Below are 27,973 nucleotides of genomic sequence, written 5' to 3'. Positions count from 1 at the left end.
GCCCTCTCTCCTAGAAATCTCTTTCCAGGTCTGTGCCCTTCCCAACCGGAAGAGGCACGAAGCAGCCTCCCATCTCTCTGTATTCCCAGCGCCTCTGACAAGGTAAATGTTGGTTGATGAGGGCTGAGTTGACCCGACAGGTGGTGGGAACTTGGGAAAATGAGGTGAAGCTACCGCGAGGCCCCGGGGCACGCCTCCCCCTCCCGGCGCCCCGCACTGCAGGGCAGGTGCTCTTCGCACTGAGTTCCTCCATCCCTCCACCCGGGTGGCTGCCGGGGCGCAGGGGCGCAGGGGCGCACGGAGCCCTCGGGGGGCGCAGGCCCGGGAGGCCGGCCCGCGCGTCTGAGCGGCGGCGCGGGCAGAGGGGCCCGGCTGTTCCGCGCTCGGAGGTAGGTGGTGCTGTTGCCGTAACTGTCTTCCTCATTGGCGCGGGGCGGAGAGGCGGAATGTTCAACTCCTGACTCGGGCGGAAGCGTGGGAGCCGCGCGGGCCGCCGTCCTCTCGACCCCCCCACCCCCCACGGTCGCCGGCCCTGCCCTCGCCGCGCGCGGGGCCTCGGCGCCCCCCGGCTGCTGCTCGCGCCCGGCCCGGGAGCCAGGTAAGGGGCCGGCCGGAGGCCGCGGAGGGCGAGGGTGGGTCGGAGGCCCGCCGCGCTCGCGAGGCTCGGGGCCGAGGCCCTGGCGGCCTGCGGGGCTCCGCGGCGCACCCTCCCCGCCCCGGGGCCCGCGGAGGCGGCTGCGGCCGGAGCGAGCGTTCCCGGCGCCCGCGGAGTTCCGCGCGGCGGCCCAGAGGGCCCGGCGAAGTTCGGGCCGGTCCCACGCAGAAGTTGGCGTCCGGAAGGGCGGGCGCAGCCTGTCGGGCTTTGCCGGCCCTGCGCGCGGCGCGGGTGCGGGGGCCGCCGCTTCCCCTCGCCGGACGCCGGGACCCCGCCGGCCGAGCCCGCCGACCCCGGGGCCTGAGCGTCGGAGCGCCGGCCTCGCCGCGGGCGACCCGGCCCCTCTGCGAGGCGAAACGCGAGTCTTCCAAATCAGGGCAGGGCGCGGGCCACTTCCCAGCAGAGGGCTGTGCGTGCGAGGAGAGACCACTAACTTCTGCTTTCCGCCCGGCCGGGGTGGCTTCTCCCACCGCGAGCCGCCCTCCCCGGCCCTCCCCGGGGCAGCGTGCAGCTCGCGCCGCCCGCACCCTCCAGCGGCCCCTCTGCCTCCCACGTGGGGCGAGGGTGCTGCTCGGCGACCCCGTGGCGTCCCTCGGTCCCCGGGCTCCGAGACTTGCCCCAGGCCGGGAGGGCCAAGCTGAGGCCGCCGCCGCGCTTCGCTTGGTCCTGACAGCCTGCAGACCAACTTTACTACGGACCCGGCGAGATGGCTCCGGATTGCCTAAAAAACGGGGCAGGTCATTGTTAGATTGCTGAAAATGTGTGTTTCTGATGCGCCTCGAGATGTTCGCGAAGCACTGTTTATGGAGGACTTAATTAGTATTTTTGTTAGTTTCTTTAATAACGAAAGCAGCATCATTTAGTGGCCCGATCCAATGATATTACAATAAGCAGCTCTCTATTAATAATGGTGTTTTAGAATCCACTTACAGAATTAATGCGAGGATATCTGAGTTAAGATGGTTGCTAAAGTATGCTCCTGTTTTATCCCTGAAGCTGTTTTAGGAGAGCCTTCTTGCTTTCCTGACCTCAGTTGAAGTGAACGGTCGGGATTCAGTGGATCCGAACCAACAAACATAGAAAGACAAAAATAAACAAGCGCTTCAAGGCAGTTAATGGCTTCTTTGTGGTAGGCCTATCTCCACAGCGAAATTTCATGTCGTTTTTTGATTTTCAAAAAATACATGACGGATGCATTTTAATTATGGTTTTGGTCATTCGTAGAGCCTTTGTTTAAAGTTCCTGCTACAATAGTGAGAGATTAGGGAGATTGCAAATGAACATGAATTTGGTTTGTTTGGAAAGAGTGAATTAAGATAAAGGAAAATGGTCCCATAAAGCAATGTGTACTGTTTATTTTAGTCTTTCACAACATAATTCCTATTATAACTTTACTGGGAGTTTTTTTTTTTTTTAACCTGGAAAATATTGTTTGATTCAGAAGTTATAGTGATAATAATTCCAGAGTAAATGACCACAAGGCAGTGGCAGGGACCCTTTTTTTGTCTAGGAAAGCAAATAGATGACTGATCTCTTCTAACTCTTTTAGGGAACACATAAGACACATTAAAAAGAGAGAGAGAAATACCCAAATATTAAGCAGGAGGATTTGGATCTAAAAATGGATGGTCAAAGATCTTGGGAACTAAGGGACCTTCTTGCCAAATAAGGAAACTTGGCAAGCTGCACTGTGTATTTTAAGTTAGCACAAGAGTGAGTGTTATTGGCAATATATTGGCCGAGTGCCTATCTGGAATGAGCGGTGGAACTGACTTTGACAGGGCTACAAAACTATAAACAGGAGTTATGAGGGGTGTGGAGGGAATAATCTAGTCAGAGAAAACACAGGGAAATTACAGTGATGTTTCGTGAAAAGAGGTCAGACATGCAGTGAAGCTATTAGTGTGGCGTAAAAGAGAAAAATGGACAGTTTTTAGAAATTGTTAGATTCAGAGAAAAGAGAGGAGAGAATCAATGATTCTTTTCTTTTTAAACCCAGAAAAAGGTGTTTGTGGTGCTATAGTACTTCTTGGAATAAGAGAGCCTTGAATCTGTATCCAGAGATATTGAAAATAAAAATCTATTTGGATCATTTGTTTTCCATTTTATTCTACCCAGGACAGATTGACAGGGAGCGTGTCTTGTCTATCTAAATGTAATAGGAATAGCTAAGGCACCTTTTGGTCTTACTGCAGTGAAGATTTAGGCTACTTCTTTTGTGGCTATTAACCTTGCCCCACTACACACAAATAAGCAAGAGTTCCAGCTGTGACCAGAAAACTGTACCTGTTAAGGAAAGAGAGCTATAAATGCTAGAGTTTAGATTGGTTTGCCTGATACATGGGTGCTTTTGTGTCAGACCCTGCTACGGACAGCTGAAGCATCGATTATGCCCTAATAGCAGTTAAATAATCCCAACACAGGAGAAGATTCTGTGAGAACAAAGCAGCTGCGCATTGACACCCTAACCCCGCATCACAATTGCTAATAGGAAATTAAAGCCTCAAATTGAACTTTAGGTGGATAATAAGCAATCTAGTGATTACTGTCACGAGGAAAGGGTTTGTTTAAAGAAAAAAAAGGCAGATTTGAAGGAGGAGACAGAATGATACAGTGGGAAAAAGACATATGATATGGTGAAAAAAAATGATACGACTCTGAAGTCAGAGCTGAGTCTGAATCCTGGTCATGTCACTTGTAAGTTAGGTGGTTGGCTTGGGCAATTTTCATTCCCTTCATCATCCGTTTTCTCTCATGTGTAAATTGGGGACAATAATACCTGCTTGCTGCATAAGCATATGGGACAGCCTGTGGAAATGCTTGAACCAGCACCCGAAACTTCAGCCACCATACCTGAGTGGTAGAGAACATTTGTTTTTCCACATTCCCCAGTCAGACAGAGCAAGCTGCTTGTTTCACCTCTACCCAGGTAAGGCTCGCCCTCGGTAGCTGGCCCCGATCCCAAAGCATACTTCCGGTGAGCACGCAGCGCTGGGAGGGTTTCCTAGCCACTCTCCTGCCTTAAGTATAAGGATTTGTAGAGCAGCTGTGTGTACCTCTGTGTTTATATACAACTTTATGATATTTTGGGGAAAGAATCTGAAGATTATTGCATTTAAATATCTATATGAGGAATTTGAAGAACTCGGGAGGGATATGAATAAGGGAATGTTAGGACCTAGAAGACCAAAACCAAAATTACTTGGAACCATTCTTATAGCTGGCTTCGAGCACAGCTTATCTTCAGGGGCTGACGTCCTTCTTTCTGGAGTTTGTATAGGAAAACCAAAAAGAGAAGGCAAGACTGTCTGTCTAAAGGTCATGGAATGAATCTTTGCTTATGAAACTTTTCTACCAAAGTACCCTGTTGTGGAGAAGAATGTATTTCTTCAGGGATCTGTAAATATAGCCACAAATATCACCCCCCATGTAAGCAAGCACTTTCTTCAAAATCTTGTACTTCATCTTAAAAATTCATGTGAATGTTGCATTCTCTTCTGTTGAAGAGACCGGTACAGACAGTTTTATTGAACAAACCAGTACGGACACTCGTGGCGTGTTTATTCCCCCAGATGTTAAGGTAAAATCGACTTGTAGGACGGGGGTTTATTACACCTTCCGCACGGTGCTGGGTCCTGCACATGTGGAGGACGAGGAGCCTGGTTCTGACAAATGGATGTGCACCATTAGGCTTTGCAGCCTAGCCCACTACAGGGGGTAATGCAGTTCCATTTTGCAGAGAAAAGAATAGCAGTAGATCATCATCCAGAGAGTTTTTGTTTTCGGTGGTTATCCTGTGGCTTTCAGTGTGAACAAAGTTCTTTGCTTTGGGAACGGAGGAGAGGGAGGGGGGAGGGGAAAGGATAGTTGTAGGATAGAAATCCGGAATATGACTCTTACCTTCCCAGCCAGTTTGGGAGGAGAAATTGAGCAGTATGGCCCAGTCATCCATCGTCTTCATCGCTGACGGCGATCGCTGCTACTCCGCCTTGCCAGGGACTCTTAGGTTCATGACTGTATCCCTGGGAAGGGAGACCATCCATCCTTTCTAGTAAGTTGATGTCCTAGAATACTCATAGGGTCGCTGCCTGGCTGTTGCAAGAATCGCCTATTCCGCATGCCCACCTCCCGTTGAACACTCTCCTCGATAGGCAGCTCACTACTAGACAGAGAGGCATATTTTCTTCTTCGGCAACTCTAATAACCAGGAGTTCTCTCTGTAATTTTTAGATTGGCGATGTATAATATGGGGTCTTCCATGGCCTTCTCTGGTTTTAACAATCCCCATTTGCTTTCATCTTATGTCGAGGTTACCAGGTTTTAACTGTCCTATTTACCCTTCTCTGGGAACATTCGTTCTAGGTAATTAGTCCAAGACTGTACCTATTTGTTAGCAGCCAGGACGGGTCAGATAGTTTCTGTTTGACAGAAAATGGTTCAAGGGTAGAAACAAAAGCCAAGTAGTAGAAGCATTAGGGATGGGTAGGCCTGCTGACTGAAGTAAGCCTTGTTTACTCTTGTTTTCTCCCCCACCCCCACTGCCACCCCCAATCTGTGAATTCTTCTTCCAGCCAGCCCGTGGAAATGTGCCCTCTCAATGCTCCTTTACTCGTAGGCTCTGGCCCAGCTCTCTTCCCAGGCCTCCAGTCCTTGGACACAGTGCCTCTGCAGGGACCCCATGTCACCGATCATACCTGCATCATGTCGCCTAGTTGGGTTTCTGTTAGAGCACACACACGTTTCCACACAGTATTTCTGTGGCATAAGTGCCCCTGCTTCCTGCATTCCTCTTTCTCCAGTGTTTTGCCTCCAGCAACGACATTTCTGGCAAGGAAGTGTGTCATGGAAGTCTGTTTTCATTAATTGAAATATTAAAGTACAAATAAGAACGTTTCTTTTAACTGGCTCATTTTTATTTTAACCTTTGCTCTAATTAGAGGGATTTGTTACTTGTATGGTGAAGCGTAGACACAAAAAATGAAACAGTAGCTGTTCTATTTTTTAGAGTCTCACAGTCTACTTCTCTCTGATATCCATGACTAAAGATCCTGTTCACTGAGCCCAACCTGTTCTGCACAAGATCTGCTGCTTTCCAGTGGCAGCCTTGGAGGAAGGAAGGAATATCTATGATAGACACAATACTGGTTGGTCCTATTTGCATACTTAGTCTTACAGATCTTTTTTGAGTGGTTTAAAAACAAAAACAGTGGAACAGCCCTGTCCAAGAACAGAATCTTACAATCTTTGCCCTTGCTGTTGTGAACAAAGACACCAAACTCAAGCTCTCCCCATGTTTTGAAGATTAGACTGGTAGGAAAAAAATCATTGTAGAACCATAATCCAAGTGGTATTGTTTTAAGACACATGATGATAAAGCACATTTTTTTTTTAATTAAAAAAAATTTTTTTTAAAGATTTTTTTTTATTTGACAGAGAGCACAAGCAGGGAGAGTGGCAGGCAGAGGGAGAGGGAGAAGCAGGCTCCCCAAGGAGCAGGGACCCCAATGTGGGGCTCGATCCCAGGACCCTGGGATCATGACCTGAGCCGAAGGCAGATGCTTAACTGTCTGAGCCACCCAGGCGCCCCTGTTTTATTCACTAATCTCTGTTAAGGAGGCTGAAACAATACTAGCATAAATAAATATTAGAGCAGCAAGGTTGGCGGAAGAAGTTGTTGAGGGCTGTTTTCTAAAAGGTTTTTTTTTGGTCCTATTAAGGTCATTCTAAAATAAATTAGTTTTTTGGGGCACCTGGGTGGCTCAGTTGGTTAAGCGTCTGCCTTTGGCTCAGGTTATGATCCCAGGGTCCTGGGATCGAGTCCCGCATCGGGCTCCCTGCTCAGCGGGAAGCCTGCTTCTCCCTCTTCCACTCCCCTACTTGTGTTCCCTCTCTCGCTGTCTCTCTCTCTCTGTCAAATAAATAAATAAAATCTTTAAAAAAAATAGTTTTTTTTCTATAGTGAATCAAAAATAAACTTGTAACTTTTGTGAAAAAGGGAAAAAGGAAAATGTAAATTAGGGATAGAAGAAGAGGAACAATCTGCATTCAGAAATTATAGGCCCATATAAATCTAAAAAATAGAAAAATCCAGAAAAAGTCCAAAGACCTATTTTCTAGTAAAGTTAGTTCTTTTATAAGGTGGATTTAATTTTAAAAAGTTACGATTTGCAGGTATCTAATGAAGGTAGTTGCAGTTTCTTGAATCCATTTGATATGCAGTAGATAAGATCTAAAGGCAGGACAGTGGCCAGCATGGAAAGTAGGTATACTCTAGGAACCTACCAAAGTGAATGCTATAATTGAAATAAATAGGTCCTAGAAACTCTGTTATCTAAAAAGTGCAAAAAAAAAAAAAAAGTATCTTTTAATAACTTATTTTCCTTATGAAAAAGTTTAAAAGAAAATTATAATTACACACCAATAAGACCTTGCAAAAATGGCCAAAACCAAAAGCAGCAAACAGAGGGGTGAGGAAAAAATTAAAACATACACAGATAAGAAGGATTTAGGGAGGGCACCTGGGTGGCTCAGTTGTTAAGCGTCTGCCTTCGGCTCAGGTCATGATCCCGGAGTCCTGGGATCGAGCCCCGCATCGGGCTCCCTGCTCGGCAGGAAGCCTGCTTCTCCCTCTCCCACTCCCCTCGCTTGTGTTCTCTCTCTCTGTCAAATAAATAAAATCTTTAAAAAAAAAAAAAAAAAAAGAAGGATTTAGGGACCAGTAGTACATTTATCTATTAATCATTGCTCTGCCAAACTAATGGAGATGTAAAACGATTCTGAAAACAGAGGGAAGAAAACTATGGAGGAGAGCATGCCGAAAGATGAAAGCCGAAGAAATCGATGGCTAAATATGATAACAAGACTTACTAAGATAACTTGACACCCGTCATTTCCATGTGTTGAGTATTGTATACTTGGCACTGGGCACTTTGAAAGCCTCTCCCACTTCCCGGCACCAAGCAGGATGGGTATTTACCAGTGAGAAAACTGAGATCAGAGAGGCCTAACCGGGCCTAAGGATAACAGCTAGTAAATTCACATTCGCTACTTGATCTAACTGGGGTCTTTCCCCTGGACCATGCTGCTTTTGTGTGGAAATAGCTGTTATTTGGAAAGAAGACTCATTAAAGAAGTCAAATAGTATTCTGCAAACTTGATAACTTTTGAGCTAGCAACTTTGAGTCATTTGGTAACAGAATGGAAGAGATTTCAAATTTTTTACTTATTGGGTCTAGAAATGTCATGGTCAGAAAATGTGATTCGTTCAAGGGTTAGCAAGAGCTAGAGGCAGAATTCAAACTCATCTAATCCTAAATCTTGCGGGGTTTTTTTTGTTTTTTTTATGTTAGAATGTTAGCAGGGTTTTTTCTTGTTTTATTTTGTTGTTTTTATTTATTTTATTTATTTTATTTTTTTTAAAGATTTTATTTATTTATTTTGACACAGAGAGAGACAGTGAGAGAGGGAACACAAGCAGGGGGAGTGGGAGAGGGAGAAGCAGGCTTCCCGCAGAGCAGGGAGCCCGATGCGGGGCTCGATCCCAGGACCCTGAGATCATGATCTGAGCCGAAGGCAGACGCTTAACGACTGAGCCACCCAGGTGCCCCTATTTTGTTGTTTTTAATTCAGGACAAAAGTCCATTTTTTGGACTAGAAAGCTGAAAACTTTAAAGTCAAATAATACTCCCATTTAAGGTTTTCTGCCTCCATATGGTTTCACTTTTGACAGTTCGCTAATGGTTATATATATATATATATATATATATACACACACACACGCATATATACATGCTTTCAGCAATTTAGTTAATAGTTAAAAATCTTTTTAAAATTCAATTTTCACATTTTTAAAAAAATTGAAAAAGTTTCTTACTATTCAAGTACTCAAATGATTGAACTCCACCAGCACATTAGCGATTTTCAGCATTTTCAGTGCTGTGACACCCTGTTATACTTTGATTTTTGTAATAGCTCCGCTCTAGCTTACCCTTCAGGGCTGTGTGGTAGATACTTATTAATATTTAAAACAGCTGTGAGAGTTTATGAAACAAAAGTTAAAATGCTACAAAATTAGGACTGGGAATTGTTGCATGGAGAAAAATTGCCTTGTGTAAAAGCAATTATTTTAACATGGTGGGATATACACATCATTTGATTGGGTGTGCTAGGTAAATACATTTATATAGATGACTCATTAAATTTGGGTGTGTTCACTGGAGAACACCTCTGAAAAATTAGAACATAATTTGATCAGGTAGTAGTCTTCCCCAAGATGCTCTAAGTATGATTAATCAGCAACTCGTATTTTCCATTCTTCTGATCATAAGTTGATCCTCTTAGAATTAACGATTTTAAATTAAAGGGGGTAGCTCAAGGGGAAAAATAAATATACAAGTATCTTCCACTTTTTGAAAATTTGCGTTACACCACTTTGCTCTTACGAAAGACCTACATTAATACCTGGTTTTGCTAACTGAAAGAAATCTGAAGAGGATTTTCACTTTTAGGGAAAAAAAGGCAAAAAGGGAAAATTGCATTTAGCGTTTGTTTTGCAGAGAGCTGTTAAAAGAGGCGGCCCGCACCCCAACCTCCTCCCCCTGGGACCACTCTCAGCATCTCAGCATCAAGCCGCCGTAGCTTTGAACTGTGTCTGAGAGCATCTGTACTTTATTTCTCTTGATTTATTTTGTGCCCTAAGCTATCCGAAAAGCCTAAGAGGGGTTAATTTTGGAGTCTGGAAATACTCAAAATTTTCTCCTTGTAAATTAATGGCAGTTGTTTTTTTGCTTTACACCATTTTGGCTAATGAAAGGTTTCATAGGAAGGCTCTACTTTTGGATAGTGGGGGGAACCTGTACGTGGTCTGACACTCCTATAGAAGGCAGTGGGAACCTCAGTCAGGTTTTTCAGCTAAGTCCGTGATGCTTTGCCAAACTCACTGGAATTAAAACCTGTGCTCGTACTCCCCAGAATTGTTAGTCTCTTCAGTAATAAGATGGGACTTAATTTTTTATGGTCTCAATAAAACATTCAAGTAATTACATAGTTCCATTCATACATAGCCATTTTCCAAATGGCAAGATGTATCACAAAGTGAGTAACAGTGATTCTGGGAAGAACACGATTAGTTGCCTCATCTCAAGGAATGAAGGTCCTGGAGAACAATGCTTCTCAGAGGTCAACCTTCCTCTGGTATCCTTAGGTCAGTTTCAAATGTAACTGATCCTACCTCAGTTCATCTATATTCCCTGGACTTGCTCTGTACAAAAGGTTTAGATTTATTCATATTGATCTCATCCTGGTTTAGATCTCTAGGTTTGTTTTGAAAAGAATTTCCTTCCTCTTTCTCCTCTTCTTGTTCCTCCTCCTTCTCTTCCTGTCCTTTGATACCCAATGCTGGAGTCCCAAGTATACTCTCAGTTTCCCAACAAGCCTAGGTGGCAGTTTCCAACTCAGGATTTGCTTCACGATCCTTGGGGAGAACTTGTAAACACTACAGATGTCAGATTTTACTTAGCCTGATTGGAATCTTTCTAGCTACAAAAAGTATAAGGGAAGAATAGCCAGAAACTGTTCATTCATTTGTTCATTTGTTCATTCAGCAATTTTTGAATGGAAAATGTGCAACGTGCCTGGCTGTGTACTAGGTGCTGGAGATCCAGATATAAATAGAAATGAGCTTTGCCTTTAAGGGATTTATAGTCTGGTGGGAAGTAAGTGGGAAAGCTGAATGGGTAAAGAAAGGTGCTAAGGCCCAAAAGGAGAATTTAATTCGGCTTATGAGACTTGAAGCAGATAGTCAGGGACAGGAGTTCCCTGGGCAGAGAAAGACATTCAAAGTAGAACTAGGTTATGCAAAGGTATGGAGATGTGAGAGAGGTTAGCAAGTAGTGGGAACTGCATGTAGTTCCTCATGTGTGTATGAGAAAACAAGAAGTAAAGGCTGTAAGTGGTAAAGGAATAACTGAAGAAAATTTCCCAGAATTAAAAGACATGAGTTCACTGAGAGTACAGGCTGAGAGAGTTCACTGAATGTCCTACCAGTGAATGAAAAAGACTCACTCCTAAACATGTGCTGTTAATTTCAGCCTTCTGGAAATGAATACAGGGTCCTAAAAGCTTTCAGGGAAGAAGTAATAGTATAAAAAGGATTAGTTACCAGAGCAGTATCAGGCTGCTTTACAGCCACATTAGAAACTAGAAGACTATGAAGTAATACTTCTGAAATTATAAGGAACATTATTTCCTACCTGGAATTGCAAACTCAGCTAGGCTACCAATGAAGACATTTAAAGACACACAGATTCTCAAAAAAATTGCATTCTGAGTACTCTATTAAGTTGCTAATGGGAGATGTACACCATTAAAACAAGGGAATAAACCAAGAAAGAGAAACCAGGGGCTTCAAGGACGGGGGGGTTCTCACAGAGAAGGTGAAGGAAATTTTGGGATGATGGTGAAGGGAAGTTCCAGTCCAAGTCAGGTCTATATAGCAACCATCCAGCCAGATTGAATCAAGATGAAGAGTACAGGAGGAATGTCTCTAAGAAAACAATAGAACACTCTCCCCCAAATTACCTGATGTTTTCACTTTATTAGAGGAGTTTTGCAGCTTGGGAGAGTTTGATGAGGTACATAAGTGCTAAGAATATAAAAAGCTAAGCAAACAACAAAAACGGAGCAACTAATAATTCTAAGAGAAACAAAAAGTTACCCAACAAAGGAAAAATCATTGAATCCTACATAGCGGTTCTGGGAATATTTACTTTGTCTACGGTAGTCAGACTACTGACTATTGATTTAACTAAATGTTACAATGTATTTGGAAGCTAGGAGGATTGGGCAAGTGTGACGTATTTCTATGCAAGGAGTAAAGGGGGTATATGAAAACTAAATCCTCTTCCATAGGGGGAAGTTAATAGGTAATATCTGAAATGGAACAATCAAGAAATAGAAATATGAACACATTTTGTAGAAATATGGAGGTAAATAGCAGAAGAAAATGCTAAAGGAGTTAAAATTAGTTCCCTCTGGAGAGAGAATTGGGTGTGCGGAGGGGTGGAGTAGGAGAGTTCTATTTTTTATTATAAGCTTCGTAGTCCTATTTTATTTTTATACTTTGATAAAATTAAAATGGTAACAATATAGACCTAGCATCAGTAACACTGAGGGAATCTTGCAAGTGGTGCTTTGCATTTTGTTGAACCAACTTTTTAGCTTGCATATTCTTTGTACCTAGCTTTGGCACATTCCTAAATTTTAGCCAAACTTTCTTCTTTTCTGTAATTAAGTGAATATGAATTGAAGCAAAAGTTAGTAAGGTAAATTGTTGACTCACATGTGTGTATAGACTAAAGCTGGATGCAGTAGGGTTTTTTGCCCTGTATTTTTATGTAGACTGTAAGCTAGCTTTTAAACTTTAGATGGTAAACAATCCTCTCTCTTGCCTTCTCCCCAGAGCAGAGCAGAGTTTGACTTTGTGTAAGAAATCAGCAATCTTGGGGCATCTGGCTGGCTCAGTAGGTAGAGCATGTGACTCCTGATCTCGGGGTTGTGAGTTCAAGCCCCACATTAGGCATAGAGCTTACTTAAAAAAAAAAAAAAATCAGCATTCTTCAGTGACATGATGTTCCTAAAATGGGATTGCCAGTCAGCTGCACATTAGGATCTCTGAGCCGACTGTGTACATCACTCAGCAGAGCTTCAAGTTGTTTATGAAGAAACTTTGACCATTTATATAGATACAAACTGCCCCCTCCACCTTTTTATTTTGAAAATAATCAAACCCCACAGAGAAATGGAAAGAGTAGTGAAACACTCCTATAACTTTTGCCTAGATTCACCAGTTCTTAACATTTTGCCTCATTTGCTTCCTCTCTCTATATACCCATGCACTGTTTTTGGAGGTTGAGGGGGGTTGAACCATTTTAAATGAAGTTGTAGGTATAATGCTTAAATATGTCTCCCAGTAGATCTCCCAAGAACAGAGACATTCTCCTACCGGACCAGAATACCATTATTATCCATGGATAAAATAATAGTACGTAATATATAGTTAGTATTCAGGTTTTCCTCAAATCCCAATAATACTTTGTGTAGATTTTGTTTTTTGATGCCAGTATCCAGTCAGTGGTCAGTCATTGCCTTAAGTCATCATATTTATTTATGTCTCCTTAGGAAATTTTCCTGCTTTTTGTTTTTTTTAATCTTTCCTGACATTGACTGTTATGAGGACCCCAGGCCAGTTGTTTTGCATGCATATGGATTTGTCTTTTTGCTCCCTCATTGTGAGATTCTGGTTTACAGTTTGGCGAGAACTTGTGTACAGACTTTTGTTATCTACTTGCTTTTTATGCAGGTTCAAAATTTTAGTCCATTGTTTTCTTGTTTGTATGTTTTTGTTTTGTTTTTTCTGCTAATCTGTGGTTTGGCATGGGGTGTAAAGAATGACCGCTTACCCGGGTAATAGTAAAACTCCTTAGACTGCAGAAAATATCACTGTAATAATCTCTGGGAGGGGTAATCTGTTCCTCTGGAGACAAACATAATATTTTTTTTTTTTTTTAAACATTCTTGGCAGACTTCTTTGGATGACTTAATATATTGTAATCAAGGGCAAATTTTCTCCTCTTTAATTAAGTTCTGCTACAGTATACAGTCCAGGGAGCTACTTGTGGAAAACACTTGGCCAGCTTTCCTATCATCCCTAAACGGAACGTTTGCTCTCGGACTAGAAACCCTGAACGTGTGCTGAGTTTGCAGCATGGTGGCCCTCCTTGTGCCGGATGCCCCGGAGCTTAGGTTATGTATATTTCGCGTGAAGTGAGCACAACGTGGAGAGCCGGCGTGCCTTGGATGCCGGGAGAGCTATGCAAGCGTGCTGCCGAAAGCATGCCTCCCGCTTGTCAGGGCTTCGTGATAGACCTGGTGACACAGTAGCCTTTAGGCAGAGCTCCTGGGGATGTGCAGGAAGTGCCGCGACGGGTTTTGTCAGGGGGGAAATCTGAGCCATTTCTCTGTGGACAGCTGTGTTTCAAAGTCTGGACAAGTGGCTGTTGACTTTTGCCCGGGCTGCCAGGGTAAGGGTTTTCACTTTGACTCGTTCATAGTCTCACTTTCCTTTCTCCTAAGTCATCCGGTTCTTTCTGGAAGTTTCACAGTGCGTGTTACACGTTATCAAAAGTGGGATTCAGAGGATTTGTTCTAACGTGTTTATAATCCAACTTTTGCTTTCTCTCTGCAGATTTTGTGGGAGTCTAATACTTTGTCATTATGAGATGTCGTCTCTCGGTACCTCCTTTGTGCAAATTAAATTTGATGACTTGCAGTTTTTTGAAAACTGCGGTGGAGGAAGTTTTGGGAGTGTATATCGAGCCAGATGGATATCCCAGGACAAGGAGGTGGCTGTAAAGAAGCTGCTCAAAATAGAGAAAGAGGTAAGGTCTTTTTCTGCTGTCAGAAATGGTTGCGATTGCACTTATGTAACTTTTCAACCGAGTCAGAGGGCACGGGCTGTCAGGGCCCTAGCAAGTGAGGCCTTTGGGGCTGATCCATGAGGCTGTTTCCCAGTTTCCATTCTGGGAGCCCCATAAATAGAAATCATTGCCACGTGTGCTTTAGGGTTGAGTTCTCCTAGGGGTCATCTGAACTGAGAGGATTTCTTTCCATGGCATGAAAGACCTGAATGTTCTCTGAGCTCTCCTTGAGGGGAAGGTGAGGTTTCAGACCTTCCTAGGCTTCAGGCTTTGCTTTTCCCCAGGTCAGCCGAGAGGGGTCAGTAGAGAGTAACGTGTGAACATTTTTATTCCCTTTCTATTTTGGGTTTCGTCAATTTGTGGCCATCAGGAATTGTCTTTTTAAAAATAAAAAGCGTTATTTTTCTACTGAAATATAAACAATACTAGATTCTTGGATTTCACATCTACTGGAAGCCGAAAGTGATGGACTTTGTTTAATAAGGAATTAACAGGTGCTAGACAAAGAGCTGCCCTATTTGTAACATCAGAAAAGAGTCTTGGCCTCCCGAGTCCAGGACTTGTGCTGGTCCTGGAGGGAGCGCAGAGCTCCTACCTAGGCCCTTCCTCTTCCTTAGGAATATGACACAGCTTGGTCCCCATGTTCAGTTTGGGACCTGGAGAATAAAGCTAACTGTGGAGCTGACCTGCAGGGGCTCAGTGCATTGATAGCTTTTAACAGCTACCCTCTGGAGCTTGTTCCGGTCATTTCTCTTTATGTCCTCTTTTGGCTAATTATTGGTTTTTTTTCCCAATGTCTTTTTAAAGGGAACTTTTCCATAAATATCTTTTAATCTTCCCTGAATGATTTCATTTTTTTTTTTTCATTAACTGCTGTCAGTGAGCCATAGCAATTGATTAGAGAAGGAGACCCGAATGGCAACACTTTGTGGCATTTCCTCCCAGCAGTGCTGTGTGACTCTGTGGTCACCAGCTGGGTTTCCAATTGTTGAGGCCAGGTGAGAAGGACTAAGATCTTTCTGCCTTGGGGTAACCTGTAGGTTGTGGAAAGCATTAAGGAGCGATAGCTTTTAACGCCACAAAACAGAAGGGTGCTATGTAGAAAAAGTTTCCTCCCCCTTATTTCTTGATCAACACATTTGAAAATAGTAACCACATAGTAAAACCATTTCTTACCCTGGATGGAACCTAGCTTCTTTCATCTAGTGAACGCTACGTCCTTTACAGGCAAGCATTATTGTACCCATTTTATAGATGGGGAAACAGAGATTTGAAAAATGTATTAAGGGGCCTCAGGAGGGGCAAGTAAAATCCAGGAGATCAGACTCCGTTCTGTAGTTCTTTTTTTTTTTTAAAGATTTTATTTATTTATTTGACAGAGAGAGACAGCGAGAGAGGGAACACAAGCAGGGGGAGTGGGAGAGGGAGAAGCAGGCTTCCCGCCGAGCAGGGAGCCCGATGCGGGGCTTGATCCCAGGACCCTGAGATCATGACCTGAGCCGAAGGCAGACGCTTAACGACTGAGCCACCCAGGCGCCCCCGTTCTGTAGTTCTTAACTCTGATATCTGTAGTTGACCAGGTTAGACAGAAAATAAACCAATTCCATCAAATTTATATTCAAAATATTTAAGCATGCTAATGTTTGTAAGCATTATGTCATGCAGCTTCCGTACAACAAGCATGTTCTTATATGATTGTTGGATGTGAGAAAGACTTTTCGAGTCATAGAACAAATTTTGCCAGGAAAACAGTAATTGCAACCTATTCACTCCACCCCCACCCCCCATACATAGTACCACTTATTTTTTAATTTTTTTAATTTTATTTTTTTTTACTATCTTTGAGAAAGCTAGGAAAATGACATAGGAAAGCACAGGGGTGAAAGCAGGAGTTGGAAACTACCAAGTCCTGCTCTTATGTAGGTATTTAACCTAAATGGGTTATCATTCAGAAATTGAGTTGATTTATAGTAAACTGCAGGAACATAACTCATAAACTTTAAGTAGGAAAACCAGAAACTCAGTTTCAGCTTTGGGGGCTTGGTTAGTCAGTGATTGTCAGTGATAAGGAGACATGGTCAATTATTGCAAAGCATCCCCACACTTACTGACTCAACATGAATTTGAGATGTAAAACATTTTGGCTAGGGGTTGGCACTTATTGGGAAAGAAAATATGCATTTCTTAGGTTGATTTTTGTTATAGTTTATGAACTGTGTACTGGCTTTCCAGCTAGGTGTTTTCTAAGTAAGGTAAAGGTAATAAGCTCTGGATTTTTTTTCCAACGTGTAGATTCAGTTTTATGTTACTTGGTCATTTTTGCCAAGAAGCAATGGGACGTTTAATAATATGTTTGAAGCTCACTCATGTAACTCTTGAAGGGTATCTGATACCTGATTATGTTTTATGAACTTCGTGAAAGGTGGAGAAAATATTTACCAAACTCTTGAACTTCACATATGTAAGAGGATAGAGAATGACTTTCTATTTTGACTTTTTTTGTAGACCTCTAATTTAGTATGTATTACTTTTCTCTGCTTTAGTGAGTATCTATTACTTTTTTAATTTAGAAGAAAAGAAAGAAAAATGGAATTTACTTAAAATCTATGTAGTTATTTAAAACTTAATTTTTAAAAAATTTTTACACCTAGGGAGTAACTACAAGAATAGTACCTTGAATTCTAGCATTCTCCTAGAATCACCACTTATTAATATTTTTCAGCATTTGCTTTCTCTTTATATATTATATTAATTTATACATATTCATACATGTTTTTGTTTGTTTAGAGATTTATTTATTTTGAGAGAGATAGAGAGAGAGAGAGAGAGAGAGGGAAGAGGGCAGAAGGAGAGAATCCTCAAGCAGACTCCCTGCTGAGTGTAGAGCCCGATGCAGGACACAGTCTCATGACCCTGAGATCATGATCTGAGCTGAGACCAAGAGTTGGATGCTTAACTGACTGAGCCACCCAGGCACCCCTGTATTCATACATATTTTATTGAACCATGAGATAAATTGCAGATACTAGGTACATCTATCCCTAAACACTTTAGAATCTCCTGAGAATGCATCCGTAATACAACTATCCAATCAGAAAATTTAATACTAATGCAATAATATTACCTATCCTACAGTCTGTATTCAGTTTTGTTGATTGTCCCAATAAGGACTTTTTATGGCAGTTTTTTTCAACCCAGGATCCAATCAGGATCACATATTGCACTTAATTGGTGTATCTATTTAGTCTGCTTTAATTGAGCAGTCTCTCTGGTTTTCTTTGTCTTTTAAACTTTGACATTTTTGAAGAGTGCAGGACAGTTGTGTAGAATGTCCCTCATTTTGGGTTTATCTGATTTTCCTTTCCTCTTGCCTAGTTTAAGGTTATGTAGTTTTGGTAGGAATACTTCAGAGGTCACATGCCCTTGGCATATTTTAACGGGAGACTATCATGTCCGTTTGTCTCGTTATTGGTGATACTAATTTTGAACCCTCGACTAAGGGGTTCACCCAATTTCTCTACAGTAAAAATATCTTTTTTCTCCCCTTTGTAATTAATAATTAAGATGTTGGAAGATACTTTGAGGCTATGTAAATATCATCTCCCAACAGAAGTTACTCAATGTTTTAAGCATCTGTTGGTGATTCTTGTTTGAATCGGGTATTATTATTTTTTTTTTTTTAAAGATTTTATTTATTTATTTGAGAGAGAAAGAATGAGAGACAGAGAGCACGAGAAGGAAGAGGGCAGAGGGAGAAGCAGACCCCCTGCTGAGCAGGGAGCCCGATGTGGGACTCGATCCTGGGACTCCAGGATCATGACCTGAGCCGAAGGCAGTCGCTTAACCAACTGAGCCACCCAGGCGCCCTGAATCGGGTATTATTATGACAGTTACTGTGTAGACAGCAAAAAGGTCTAGCATAAATGAGAGCCTTCCTTTCTTCACTTATTTATGCACCTGTTCATTCATTTATTGTTTCATTGTAGACTTATGGATTCTTTTTCAAATTCAAATGTTGTATTACATTGTTACTCACTTTCATGCTGAAAATGTCCCGATGCAAGAGTCCCTTCAAGTTAGTTCCTGTGTCCTTTTGATGTCTCCATCACTTTTTAGCATTTTCTTCCTGGCACAAGAAGATGTTCCAGGCTGATCTAGTTCCTTCCTGATTCCAGGAATCAGCCATTTCTTCAAGAAGCCCTGGTTCCTGTGGCGCCTGGGTGGCTCAGTCGTTAAGCGTCTGCCTTCGGCTCAGGTCATGATCCCAGGGTCCTGGGATCGAGCCCCGCATCGGGCTCCCTGCTTGGTGGGAAGCCTTCTTCTCCCTCTCCCACTCCCCCTGCTTCTGTTCCCTCTCTTGCTGTGTCTCTCTCTGTCAAATAAATAAATAAAATCTTAAAAAAAAAAAAAAAGAAGAAGCCCTGGTTCCGGGTACTTGATTTGGGACTATGATATTTAGAAACCAAGATTTGGATACTAGTTTTGTTTATTGTAGACTTACTTTTTAAAAAGAGCCTTTGGGGGCACTGGGTGGCACAGTTGGTTAAGCATCCGACTCTCCGTTGCTGCTCAGGTCATGATCTCAGGGTTGTGAGATGGAGCCCCATATTGGGCTCTGCGTTCAGTGCAGAGTCTGCTTAAGATTCTCTCTGCCTCTCCCTCTGCCCCTCCTCACCCCACACTGTCTCTCTCTTTCTCTCTCAGATAAATAAATAAATCTTAAACAATAAAAAAGAGCCTTTGTTCTTTGGGAGAAAGAATGGTTATAGATAAATTTTACTTCTGGAGGCGTTTAATTTAAACATTAATATCACATGTATGGCTAGCTATGATCTGTGATATGCTCCTGTTAGGGATGTAAGTTCTTGGAAAGAGATTAGCAAAACGTATCAAAAATCTTAAAATATTTACTTTCTTTGAGCCAGAAATTTTACTTCTATGACTTTATCCTAAGGAAATAATCAGAGATGTGCAGAAAGATGGAGGTAATGGCTGCTCATCTCAGAGGGATAATGGTGAAGAACTGGAAACAACTCAAGTGTTCTATAACAAATTATCTTATAAATTATGCTACTTCTCAAACACACACACAAACGCAAATATGGGAGGTGATAGATGTGTTACTCCCATTGTGAATCCTTTCACAGTATATACATATAGTAAAATCATTGTGGTTTATACTTTTAAGATATTACAATTTTATTTGTTGATTATACCTCAGTAAAGCTGAAAAAAATTATTCTACGTCTGTACAATGGAATTCCGTTACATTTGGAAGAATGTTTAAAGAGCGAAGGGAATGCTCATTCTGTACTGCTAAGTGGTAAAGCAAGTTACAAAGCACTGTATGTGGTAAGACCTTCGGCGCCTGCTTGCTGTCCGTATGGTGTTTTTATTTTTCTTATACTTCCTTTGTTTTCCATATTTTTCTATAATGATCTCATGTCTTTCCCCAACATTTTATTATGAAAATTCCAAACATGAAGAAGAGCTGAAAGAGTTTTCTAGTGAATATATGTCTACCATCTAGGGTCTGTCATTAACATAAATACTTGCTTCATCACGTATATATTCAGCTACGTGTCCTATCCATCAGTCCGTTTCGATGCATTTCAAAATAAGTTGCAGGCATCAGTACGTTTCCCCTTAAATACTTCAGCATGCATATTCAGTCTGTGTTTACTATTTTGTTTTCTTTTGAGGTAAAATTTACATACAATGAAGTGCACAAATCACTCACTTTTGACAAATGTGAACACCATGTGAGCCATATGTTTACTTTTATAATTGGAAAAAACTCAAAAAAATTATAGCTCTCACAATCCATGTCACTTTCTCAGGATGTTCAAGTGAATTGAGTTTTATAAAACTCTTTAATATGCCACAGATTACTAATTTTACAGTCTCAATATGTGCCTCTAAAATGTTTAATGTTTACTATTCCGTCGATTTTCTGTAGCAGTGCCAAAGAATTTTTCTGTGTTAATTTAGCTTGTTTATATTAGTTGCAGATTTACTTACAGTGCACTCCTTATTTTTGTTTAAAAAAAAAAGTTTTCAACGGGAAAAGAAATAATACCTTAAGGATCTATACCAAAGGTTAAGAAAAGAAGCCAGTATTGTATCTTTTTGGTAAATTCCACATGAGTTGAGATCAAACCATACTGCGTAGGCAGAAATCGAAGCAAGGAGTGGAGAGGGCAGAGAAAGACGTTGTGGGTCAGTGTCCTTTTTCCAACCACTGACCTCACACAGTAAGGAGATCATCAGCTTCACAACCCTTTCAGGAAGGCTTAATCACAACAGCTTCATTTTGCTCTTGCAGTGTATTTAATGGTATGTTGAACCAGACACGTCTGCACATGATAAGTTTTTCAAAAAGGTGGAAACCTGCAAGCATTTATGTTACCTTGATACTTGTGGATATCCAACTGATAGTAGGAAACCAGACTTAAGTATGAGATATGAAACATGATTCTTTTTGTTTCCCCAAAAGAATTGAAAGGAAACAGAGTGCTCAAGAGGTGAAAGATGAAGATTCATTTGCCTTGCCTTTTTGCAAGGCACCACTCCCTTTGTTAAAAAAGAAAAAAAATTCTTACCAAATTTGTTGTAGAAATGTTGAAAGCCAGATAAATTCAAGTTTCAAAACTGTCCCACACTGTAGATATTTATAAATAGAGAAGATCAAAATGTCAAAACAGGGCATAAGAACAGGAACAACCAATAAGTTTTCATATAAAAGGGGAAATACCTGTGTGAAATAGAAAATATCGAAATTGACACAGAACTCAGTGAACCAAAAATGAAAGTTTTCATCATACAGACTTTATCAACGTGACAACATTTAGTGCTTCATAGAAGGCTAGCGAATGTTTTTATCACTTTATTAGCTCGTTGGAAGACCCGTTTACCTTTTTTTTGCAGTTCTGTAGCGGACTTTTTAATGAATTATTTGCATTTACTTTTAAGTGTAGGAATGCTATTTTAGTATTTTCCCCTGTCTCCGAACACAGTACAGAAGAATAAAACGGCAAAATCCTCTCTGTATTTCAATACATTGATGAGACCAGTGTAAACAAAAATCTCTCGGATACTTGATACCTGCCGAGGTCTGGCATAGTTGCGGTGATAATTTGTCCAGAACGGTGCTCAAGCTTGGCCACGTGGTATTTTTAAGCACCCAGAGGGCAGACTTCACTATGCTAGACCTGACATTTTAGGTTGCTGCTTTCAGGTGCCCGTATGCTACAGCATCTCCACTTACCTAGTCTGATTCTTCCCCTTCACTCAGGAGTCCTGTCCTGAGTTCTTATTTAAGACAACCCCCTGCACAGTTTTGCCTGTCCCCAGTCAGAATTTACCCATTCTGGATTTTTTTCTTTGAGGTCAGTGGTTCTCAAAGTGTGCCCTTTGGACCAGGAGCATCAAGCATCACCTGGGAACTTGTTAGAAATGCAACTTCATGGGCCTCACGGCTACCGAGTCAGAAACCCGGTGTGTGGGGCCTGGCAGTGTGGGCTGTAACGAGCTCTCCAGATGTTTCCGACGCCCACCAGAGTTTGAGAACTCTAGCTTGTCTCCAGCCAATCATAGGGCACATGCGTATGGTCAGGATATTAACTTTAGTTTGGAATTTTAGGTCCCCTGTCAAACCTGGTCGTGGTTGTTAGAGGCTTTTCAGACCCTTAAGTTTCCCATGTTCAGGCGCTGCCTGGCAGGCTCACTGAGCATGATGAACGAAGGCTGACTTAGCAGTGGTAAACATCTGTGGGACCTCAGGCAAATGCCTTCGGATTCCAGACCTTCCCCTCTGGGCTCCTCACCTGCCTTGGCAGCCGTGTCTTTCGTTTTCTGACCCGAACCCCCCACTCCTGTCGCCCTTTTCCATTTCTGTGACTCTGTTCCCTCTTTCCTGCAGCTGTAATGCCCTTGTCCTCCCCACCTGGGCAGATCCTTCCCACTCTCTGGCTTTGATTTCTTCCTTCCCTGCGAGAAATAGGCTCAGGTCCTACAAGCATCCTTTTTCTTCTCATTCTGAACTTACTAACGCTCGTACTACTAACATGACTTGTGATTATGATTGCCCTGCGACACTAGGACACTGGGAGCTACCGCCACTTAACTTTTCCTGTGAATGTGCCAGGTCACCATACTCTGAAGTCACGGTGGCAGATTGGTGTCATGTTGGTTCCCAGAACCTTATGTGGGAAAGGTGTCAGAGGCCACGTTTACTGTCTGCAGGCAGGAGCCACGGCAGGGCTCGGCGTGCTGGTGGAAGGGCAGGAGGTTCACGGCGTATTCCCCTGTTGGCAGCTCTCTGCGGCCAAGGGCTGGCTCTACCTTTGTTGCCAATGCTGTCACCATCCTGACCGTCTTCATGTACCAAGTACAACTACCGCCATGGTCACCTGGTTAGGGCCTTTACCTGGCTGATATAAACAGCGCCCTTCCTTGCCTGCCTTACCTCACCCAGCACTGCGCCCCTTGCTCACAGGAAAGTGTCTGTCCCTTGATACTTGGTATCATGATGCAGTCCACTTTCCTTTCTTTCTCATCCAGGGAAGGCATCCTGTATCAGTGTACCTACATTTTCTTCATTTACTCTCTGAGCCGCCAGGGAGGATGGAACACACCAGTCTTTGCTTATTGGTGCTGACTTCCCTCAGCTACACAGTAACAGAACTCTTAGTTGTTCCCTTTTCTTTAAGGTACCTGATGTGGGATTTTGACAAGTGCCCATGTTTTGCTACCTTTTATGCTGGCATGCCATTTCCACGTAAGAAATTTTAAACAATTCAGTGTGCCGTACTTTGATTTTGTGCTACATATATAACTCATCACTTGGAGAATAAGCAATTTAAAATAAATCATTTTATTTGATAATTCATGTAGTCATCATCCAGAAGTATATACTGAGCAGCTATCCATCACTCAGCCCTTTTCCTCAAGGCAGTTCTGTTCGTGTCTTATCATTTAAGACACCCCAAAGTGACCCGCTATCAAGAGATTTAAGAAATGAGACACATATTGAACAAATGTACAAATTAAACGAGTAAGCATGTATTACTGATCTTTCTGAAGGCAACATAAACCTTACAGGAGAGGTAACCTTAGAGTGAGGAAAAGCCACAGGAATGGTTTCTCCTAGAACCAGGAGGAGTTTAGAAAATCACCTGAATTATAATGTTCTTATCATTGTATGTGAAATGCAGTTACACTAAGACAAACTTCACTTTTTCAGATTAACGATATGACCATAAAAATGTTTTATTTGCAAGAGAAAGCCCCTATCCTTTTTATTTTTGCTACTTAGCTGTTTTAAATTTTTAAAATCCTTTCAAAATTTTGTTAGATTATGTTTACTTGCACATGGAAGTCATTTTTGATTGGCCATATGAGGAACATTATTGCAGCTGTTATTTCAGCTTTTCATTAAAGTATTATTGATCTCGGTATATTAAGCAATAAACATCTCAGTTAGTTAATATTATTCAGTTAATTAATATCCAGCCGTGCTCTAAATATTGTGCTGAAACCAAACCAATGAATATTGATTCCAATAAAAATGTTATATTCTGACTGGTGTTATACAAAGCTAGGCTCTTGCTTCATAAAAATAGTATGAAGCACAAATTGAATTTCTGTGAAATTCAAAGCCTAATACAGAGAGACCAGTTGAAAAATTGGAGGAGAGGAAGAGCCATCCGTGAGTATTTCAGACAGTTTCAAAACAGATATGATTGGCTGTCTTCAGAATAGGATTATCTCACTTGGCTATTAAAAAGGTACCTTGGGGCGCCTGGGTGGCTCAGTTGGTTAAGCGTCTGACTTTGGCTTGGGTGGTGATCTCAGTGTCCTGGGATTGAGCCCCGGGGTCCAGCTCCGCCCTCAGCAGGGAGTCTGCTTGTCCTTCTGCCCCTCCCCCTGCTCATGCCCCCCCCCCAAATAAATAAAAATCTTTAAAGATAAATAAATAAATAGGTACCTAGAATTTTCTTCTCTGCTTTCTAGTGAAGACAGGAAGTCACACGAAATTACCCAAGATAGAGACTATGTTATCAATTCTTTTTTCACTCATGTCTAATTTCTGCTCCTGGTTAGGACACCCTGTTTCTGTTTGAATACTGCCTTTGATGACATGTGAGCTGCAGGCTGTTTAGTGTAATTCTTAGAAAGTTCTTTATTAATATAACTTCCAGACATTAATAATGGGCTCCAGCTCCGGGGCCACATAGAACAAATCTTACCCTCTTCTATACGTCAGCTTCTTGAGCACAGGATCTAGATCTTATTGATCTTTTTATTTCCTGAGCTCACTATAAGCAATCAGTCAATGTATAGGGCATAAATAAACAAAATAATAAACACGGTCTTCACACCTCAACTTTCTTCTTTTGTAAGAGTTACAGAAAGGTTTTTGTATTCCTGAGTCTACAGAAAAGAACACAGTTTGACATTCCTAGTCTACTTCATAGCCTTTCCTTCTCCGTGTTTGGCTGAGTTTTTGAGGTCTTAATAAATTCGTTTGTCTTTGAATGAAAGGTTCTGTTCTGTAGCAGCTAGGAAGGCTTTTCCTGGCCATGGTTCTTACTTGGTTTGTTTTTTTTTTAACATGTTTCCAAAAAAGGAATCCACGATGCCTTTTTCTTAGCTCTGTTAATATCAGATGTTCATTGATTGATGACCTGAGAAAAATTAAGGTGTCCTAAATGAAACGAGACTGCCGGAATCTTAATGACTTGAGAATATGACTTTCATCCCTGTTGCTGTTCTTCAGAAAGTAGTGCTTGGTAAAATTAGCTCCGTTAGCGCAGTTACGCTGGTGAGGGTGACCGAGTCTGGTGCGCGTTCGTGCGGGCTTTGTTCAGGAAGGAGGGAGCTATACGGCTGCTCTGCTTTTAAAGAGAGATTATATTAAGCAATTAATGAACAAAATCCGTTTAACTCACTGAATTTTTAGAACATGTAGAACAGCACTTCCTTTAGTGAGAAACTGAATTGCTTCTGTTATTAGAGAGTTGGAGAGTCGATCTTAAGCAACAGGTATTCATTTTTACATCATCGGATGGGTATTTTAAATAGAGTCCGTAGTTCACTTGGCATCTCAACTGACTTTTCCTAAACCAGTTCAATTGTGGGCAAACCTTTAAAGTTGTGAAAGTGGACAACTTTTTCCCCTTAGAATCTCAGGACAGTTTCTCAACCACAAACTAAGGCCCCTAAGTGTAATTTGTATTCTTCCTTGGGAAACAGTTCATACTCCAAAGAACCTGGGAATTGGGGCTAAGGCCAGATTACATGTCTCAGAACAATGAGGATATGTGGGGAACTCTGATTCTAGATAGACTTACCTCAAGTGCTCAGCAGGCCAAGAACAGACTTTTAGTAAGAGATTAAGAAATTAATAACTGGATTCAGGAACGTGGAATGTTAAAAATTTATACGCTGCCTTGTTTCGAAAATGATTTAAGATTGTTAGCAGACAGAATAAGTATATTTCTGAGGTTCCAGGGAAGACCCTATGAGTCCCCAAAATCTCTCTCTCCCAAATGTAGGGTAAAGAAATAAAATTGACATTTCTTGAGTTCCTATTATTTGCAGCCACTATTCTAAGCAGTTGACCTATATTTTCTATTTAATCCTATTACTAATGCCTCAAATTTTGGTATTGTAATTTCACTCTTTAAGATAGTTTCTCCTAATAAAACTGCAAATACCACTGAGAAAGGTAACTCAACATGTTAGTAATACCTTAGAATGAATGACTTGTGATTTTTCTCCTGAGCACACTTTTCTAGGTGAGGGATATATAATTGTTGCTGTAGGAGACTATGACCTAAACAGATTACTAGGAAATCTCCTTTTTGGTATTCTGTCATCCAAAAATATTATTACATGCTAGGTACTATTTTAGACACTGGAGCCATATCGGTAATAAAATAGACAAAAATTCATGTCCTTTTAGAGTTTACCTTCAAATGTGGGAATAAAAAAATTAATTAAATTGTATGTTAAAACATAAAGATGCTTATCCCTCTTAAATATGGGCCTGAACTTAGTGACTCACTTGCAAAGATTGGAGTATGGGAAAGGAAACACTAGGAACTTTAGGCTTAGTAACTTTATAATGGGCAGACCTGGCAGACGCCACCTGAACCAAGTGATCTGGGTTAGCGTCACTAGGGATAAGCCGCATCAGCACATGTACCCCTGATGTGATGAGAAACAAAACCCATCTCTGTGGTCTTCTTCCCCAAAACCTGTAATCCCAGTCTAGTCATGAGGAGAACACCAGATAAACCCAAATTGATAGATATTCTACAAAATACCTGGCCACTGCCTCTCAAGGTGTTGTTAACAGAAACTGTCACAATCCAGAAGAGGTTAAGGAGGCATAGAAACCAAACATTTGGTATCCCGAACTGCATTCTAGAATAGGAAAAAAAAAAAAAAAAGGCATTGGTGGAGAAAATGGTGAAATCCAAATAAAGTCCTGAGTTTAGTTAATAGTAATACACCAGTGATGGTTTCTTAGCTTTGACAAATCTGAGTGGTGCAACATTTTAAATTAGGGGAAACAAGGGACTGTCTGCCCTATCTTTTCAACTTTACATCTGAAATTATTCCCAAATTAAAAGTTTATAAAAATATAAGGAAAAACACAGAGTAAAGGAAATTAGGAGTACCAGCATGGGGTCAAGGTTCAACTTAAAATGGGTTGGGCAGGGGAGGCCTCACTGAGAAGGTGATTTTGGGTAAAAACTTGAAGGAAGCGAGAGAGGGAGCCCCGTGCTTACATGCAGGTAAAACTTCTAGGCAGAGGGGACAGGTAAATGCCAGGTGGGAGCATAGCTGTTACATTGGAGAAATAACAAGGAGGCCATTGTGGCTGGAGTGGAGCGGATGAGGGGAGGAAACACAGGAAATGGGGCCAGAGAGGTAACAAGACTGAATGGTATAGGGCTTGGTAGGCAACTCTAGGAGCTTCTGATTTAAATTGGTGGGAAATAGTGAGCAATGCTTTAGGTTAGAGCAGTGAAATTATTTGACTTACGTTTTAATATGGCTACTCTGGATACTCTGTAGAAAAGACCATATGGGGCAGAGGCAGGGGCAGAAAGACCAGTTAGGATTACCGTCCAGATGAGAGGTATTTGTGTCTGGGGCCAGGAAGGTTGCAGTGGAGGCAGTAAGTGGTTGCATTTGGGGTATGTTTTAAAGGTAGAGCTCACCAGATTTGCTCACTGATTGGACATGCCGTGTGAGTGGAGAGTCCTGGAAGCCTCAAAGGCTTTGCTCTGAGGAGATGGAGGATGTATTTGCCATCTTGTGAAGTGGGGAAGAGTGTGGGTGGGACAGATACGTGAGGGAAGATCAGGAGTTCATTTTTGATACAAGCAGTGAAAAGGTGGAATTAGCAGCCTAAAGAAATACCGTTTGCAATACAACAAAAATATGAAATAGTTGGAAACATCCCAAATACCCATCAACAGATGAATGGATAAACAAAATACCGTATGTGGATGCAGTGGAATAGTATTCCGTCCTTAAAAAGGAATGAGATTTGGATACATGCTACAACATGAATGAATCTTGAAAACAGTATGCTAAGCAAAAGAAGCCAAACACAAAAGGACAAGTACTGTGTGATTTTGCTTATATGAAGTACCCAGAATAGGCAGATTCAGATGCAGAAAGCAGAATCATGGTTACCAGGGGCCGGGGGACATAGGGAATTATTATTTAATTGGTCCAGAGTTTCTGTTTGGGATGATGAACAAATTCTGGAAAAGGATAGTGGGGATGGTTGCACAGCAATGTGAAGGTACTTAATGCGTTG

At 41.7% G+C, this 27,973-nt stretch overlaps 1 protein-coding gene across 4 annotated transcripts in view; it reads left to right on the top strand.

Moving 5' to 3' along the window:
• Positions 1-370: 370 nt before the first annotated feature.
• The window catches only part of MAP3K20 (mitogen-activated protein kinase kinase kinase 20), a 180,523-nt gene continuing 152,920 nt past the window's right edge, over positions 371-27,973 (top strand). For 2 of the 4 annotated variants that reach the window (XM_032407928.1, XM_032407902.1), the window contains exons 1-2: positions 537-598; positions 13,899-14,091. In XM_032407928.1, the coding sequence (XP_032263819.1) occupies positions 13,933-14,091 (159 nt within the window). In that variant the 5' untranslated portion in view covers positions 537-598; positions 13,899-13,932. Of the gene's footprint in view, positions 390-536; positions 599-13,248; positions 13,735-13,898; positions 14,092-27,973 lie in introns of those variants that run through there. The other 2 variants (XM_032407919.1, XM_032407912.1) reach the window with 2 other exon arrangements.

Source organism: Phoca vitulina, unplaced genomic scaffold (genome assembly GCF_004348235.1).
Source record: "Phoca vitulina isolate PV1807 unplaced genomic scaffold, GSC_HSeal_1.0 scaffold1, whole genome shotgun sequence".
Classification (NCBI taxonomy): Eukaryota; Metazoa; Chordata; class Mammalia; order Carnivora; family Phocidae; genus Phoca; species Phoca vitulina.
The sequence above is the reverse complement of the archived record's forward strand: the minus strand, read 5'-3'. Positions and strand labels throughout refer to the sequence as shown.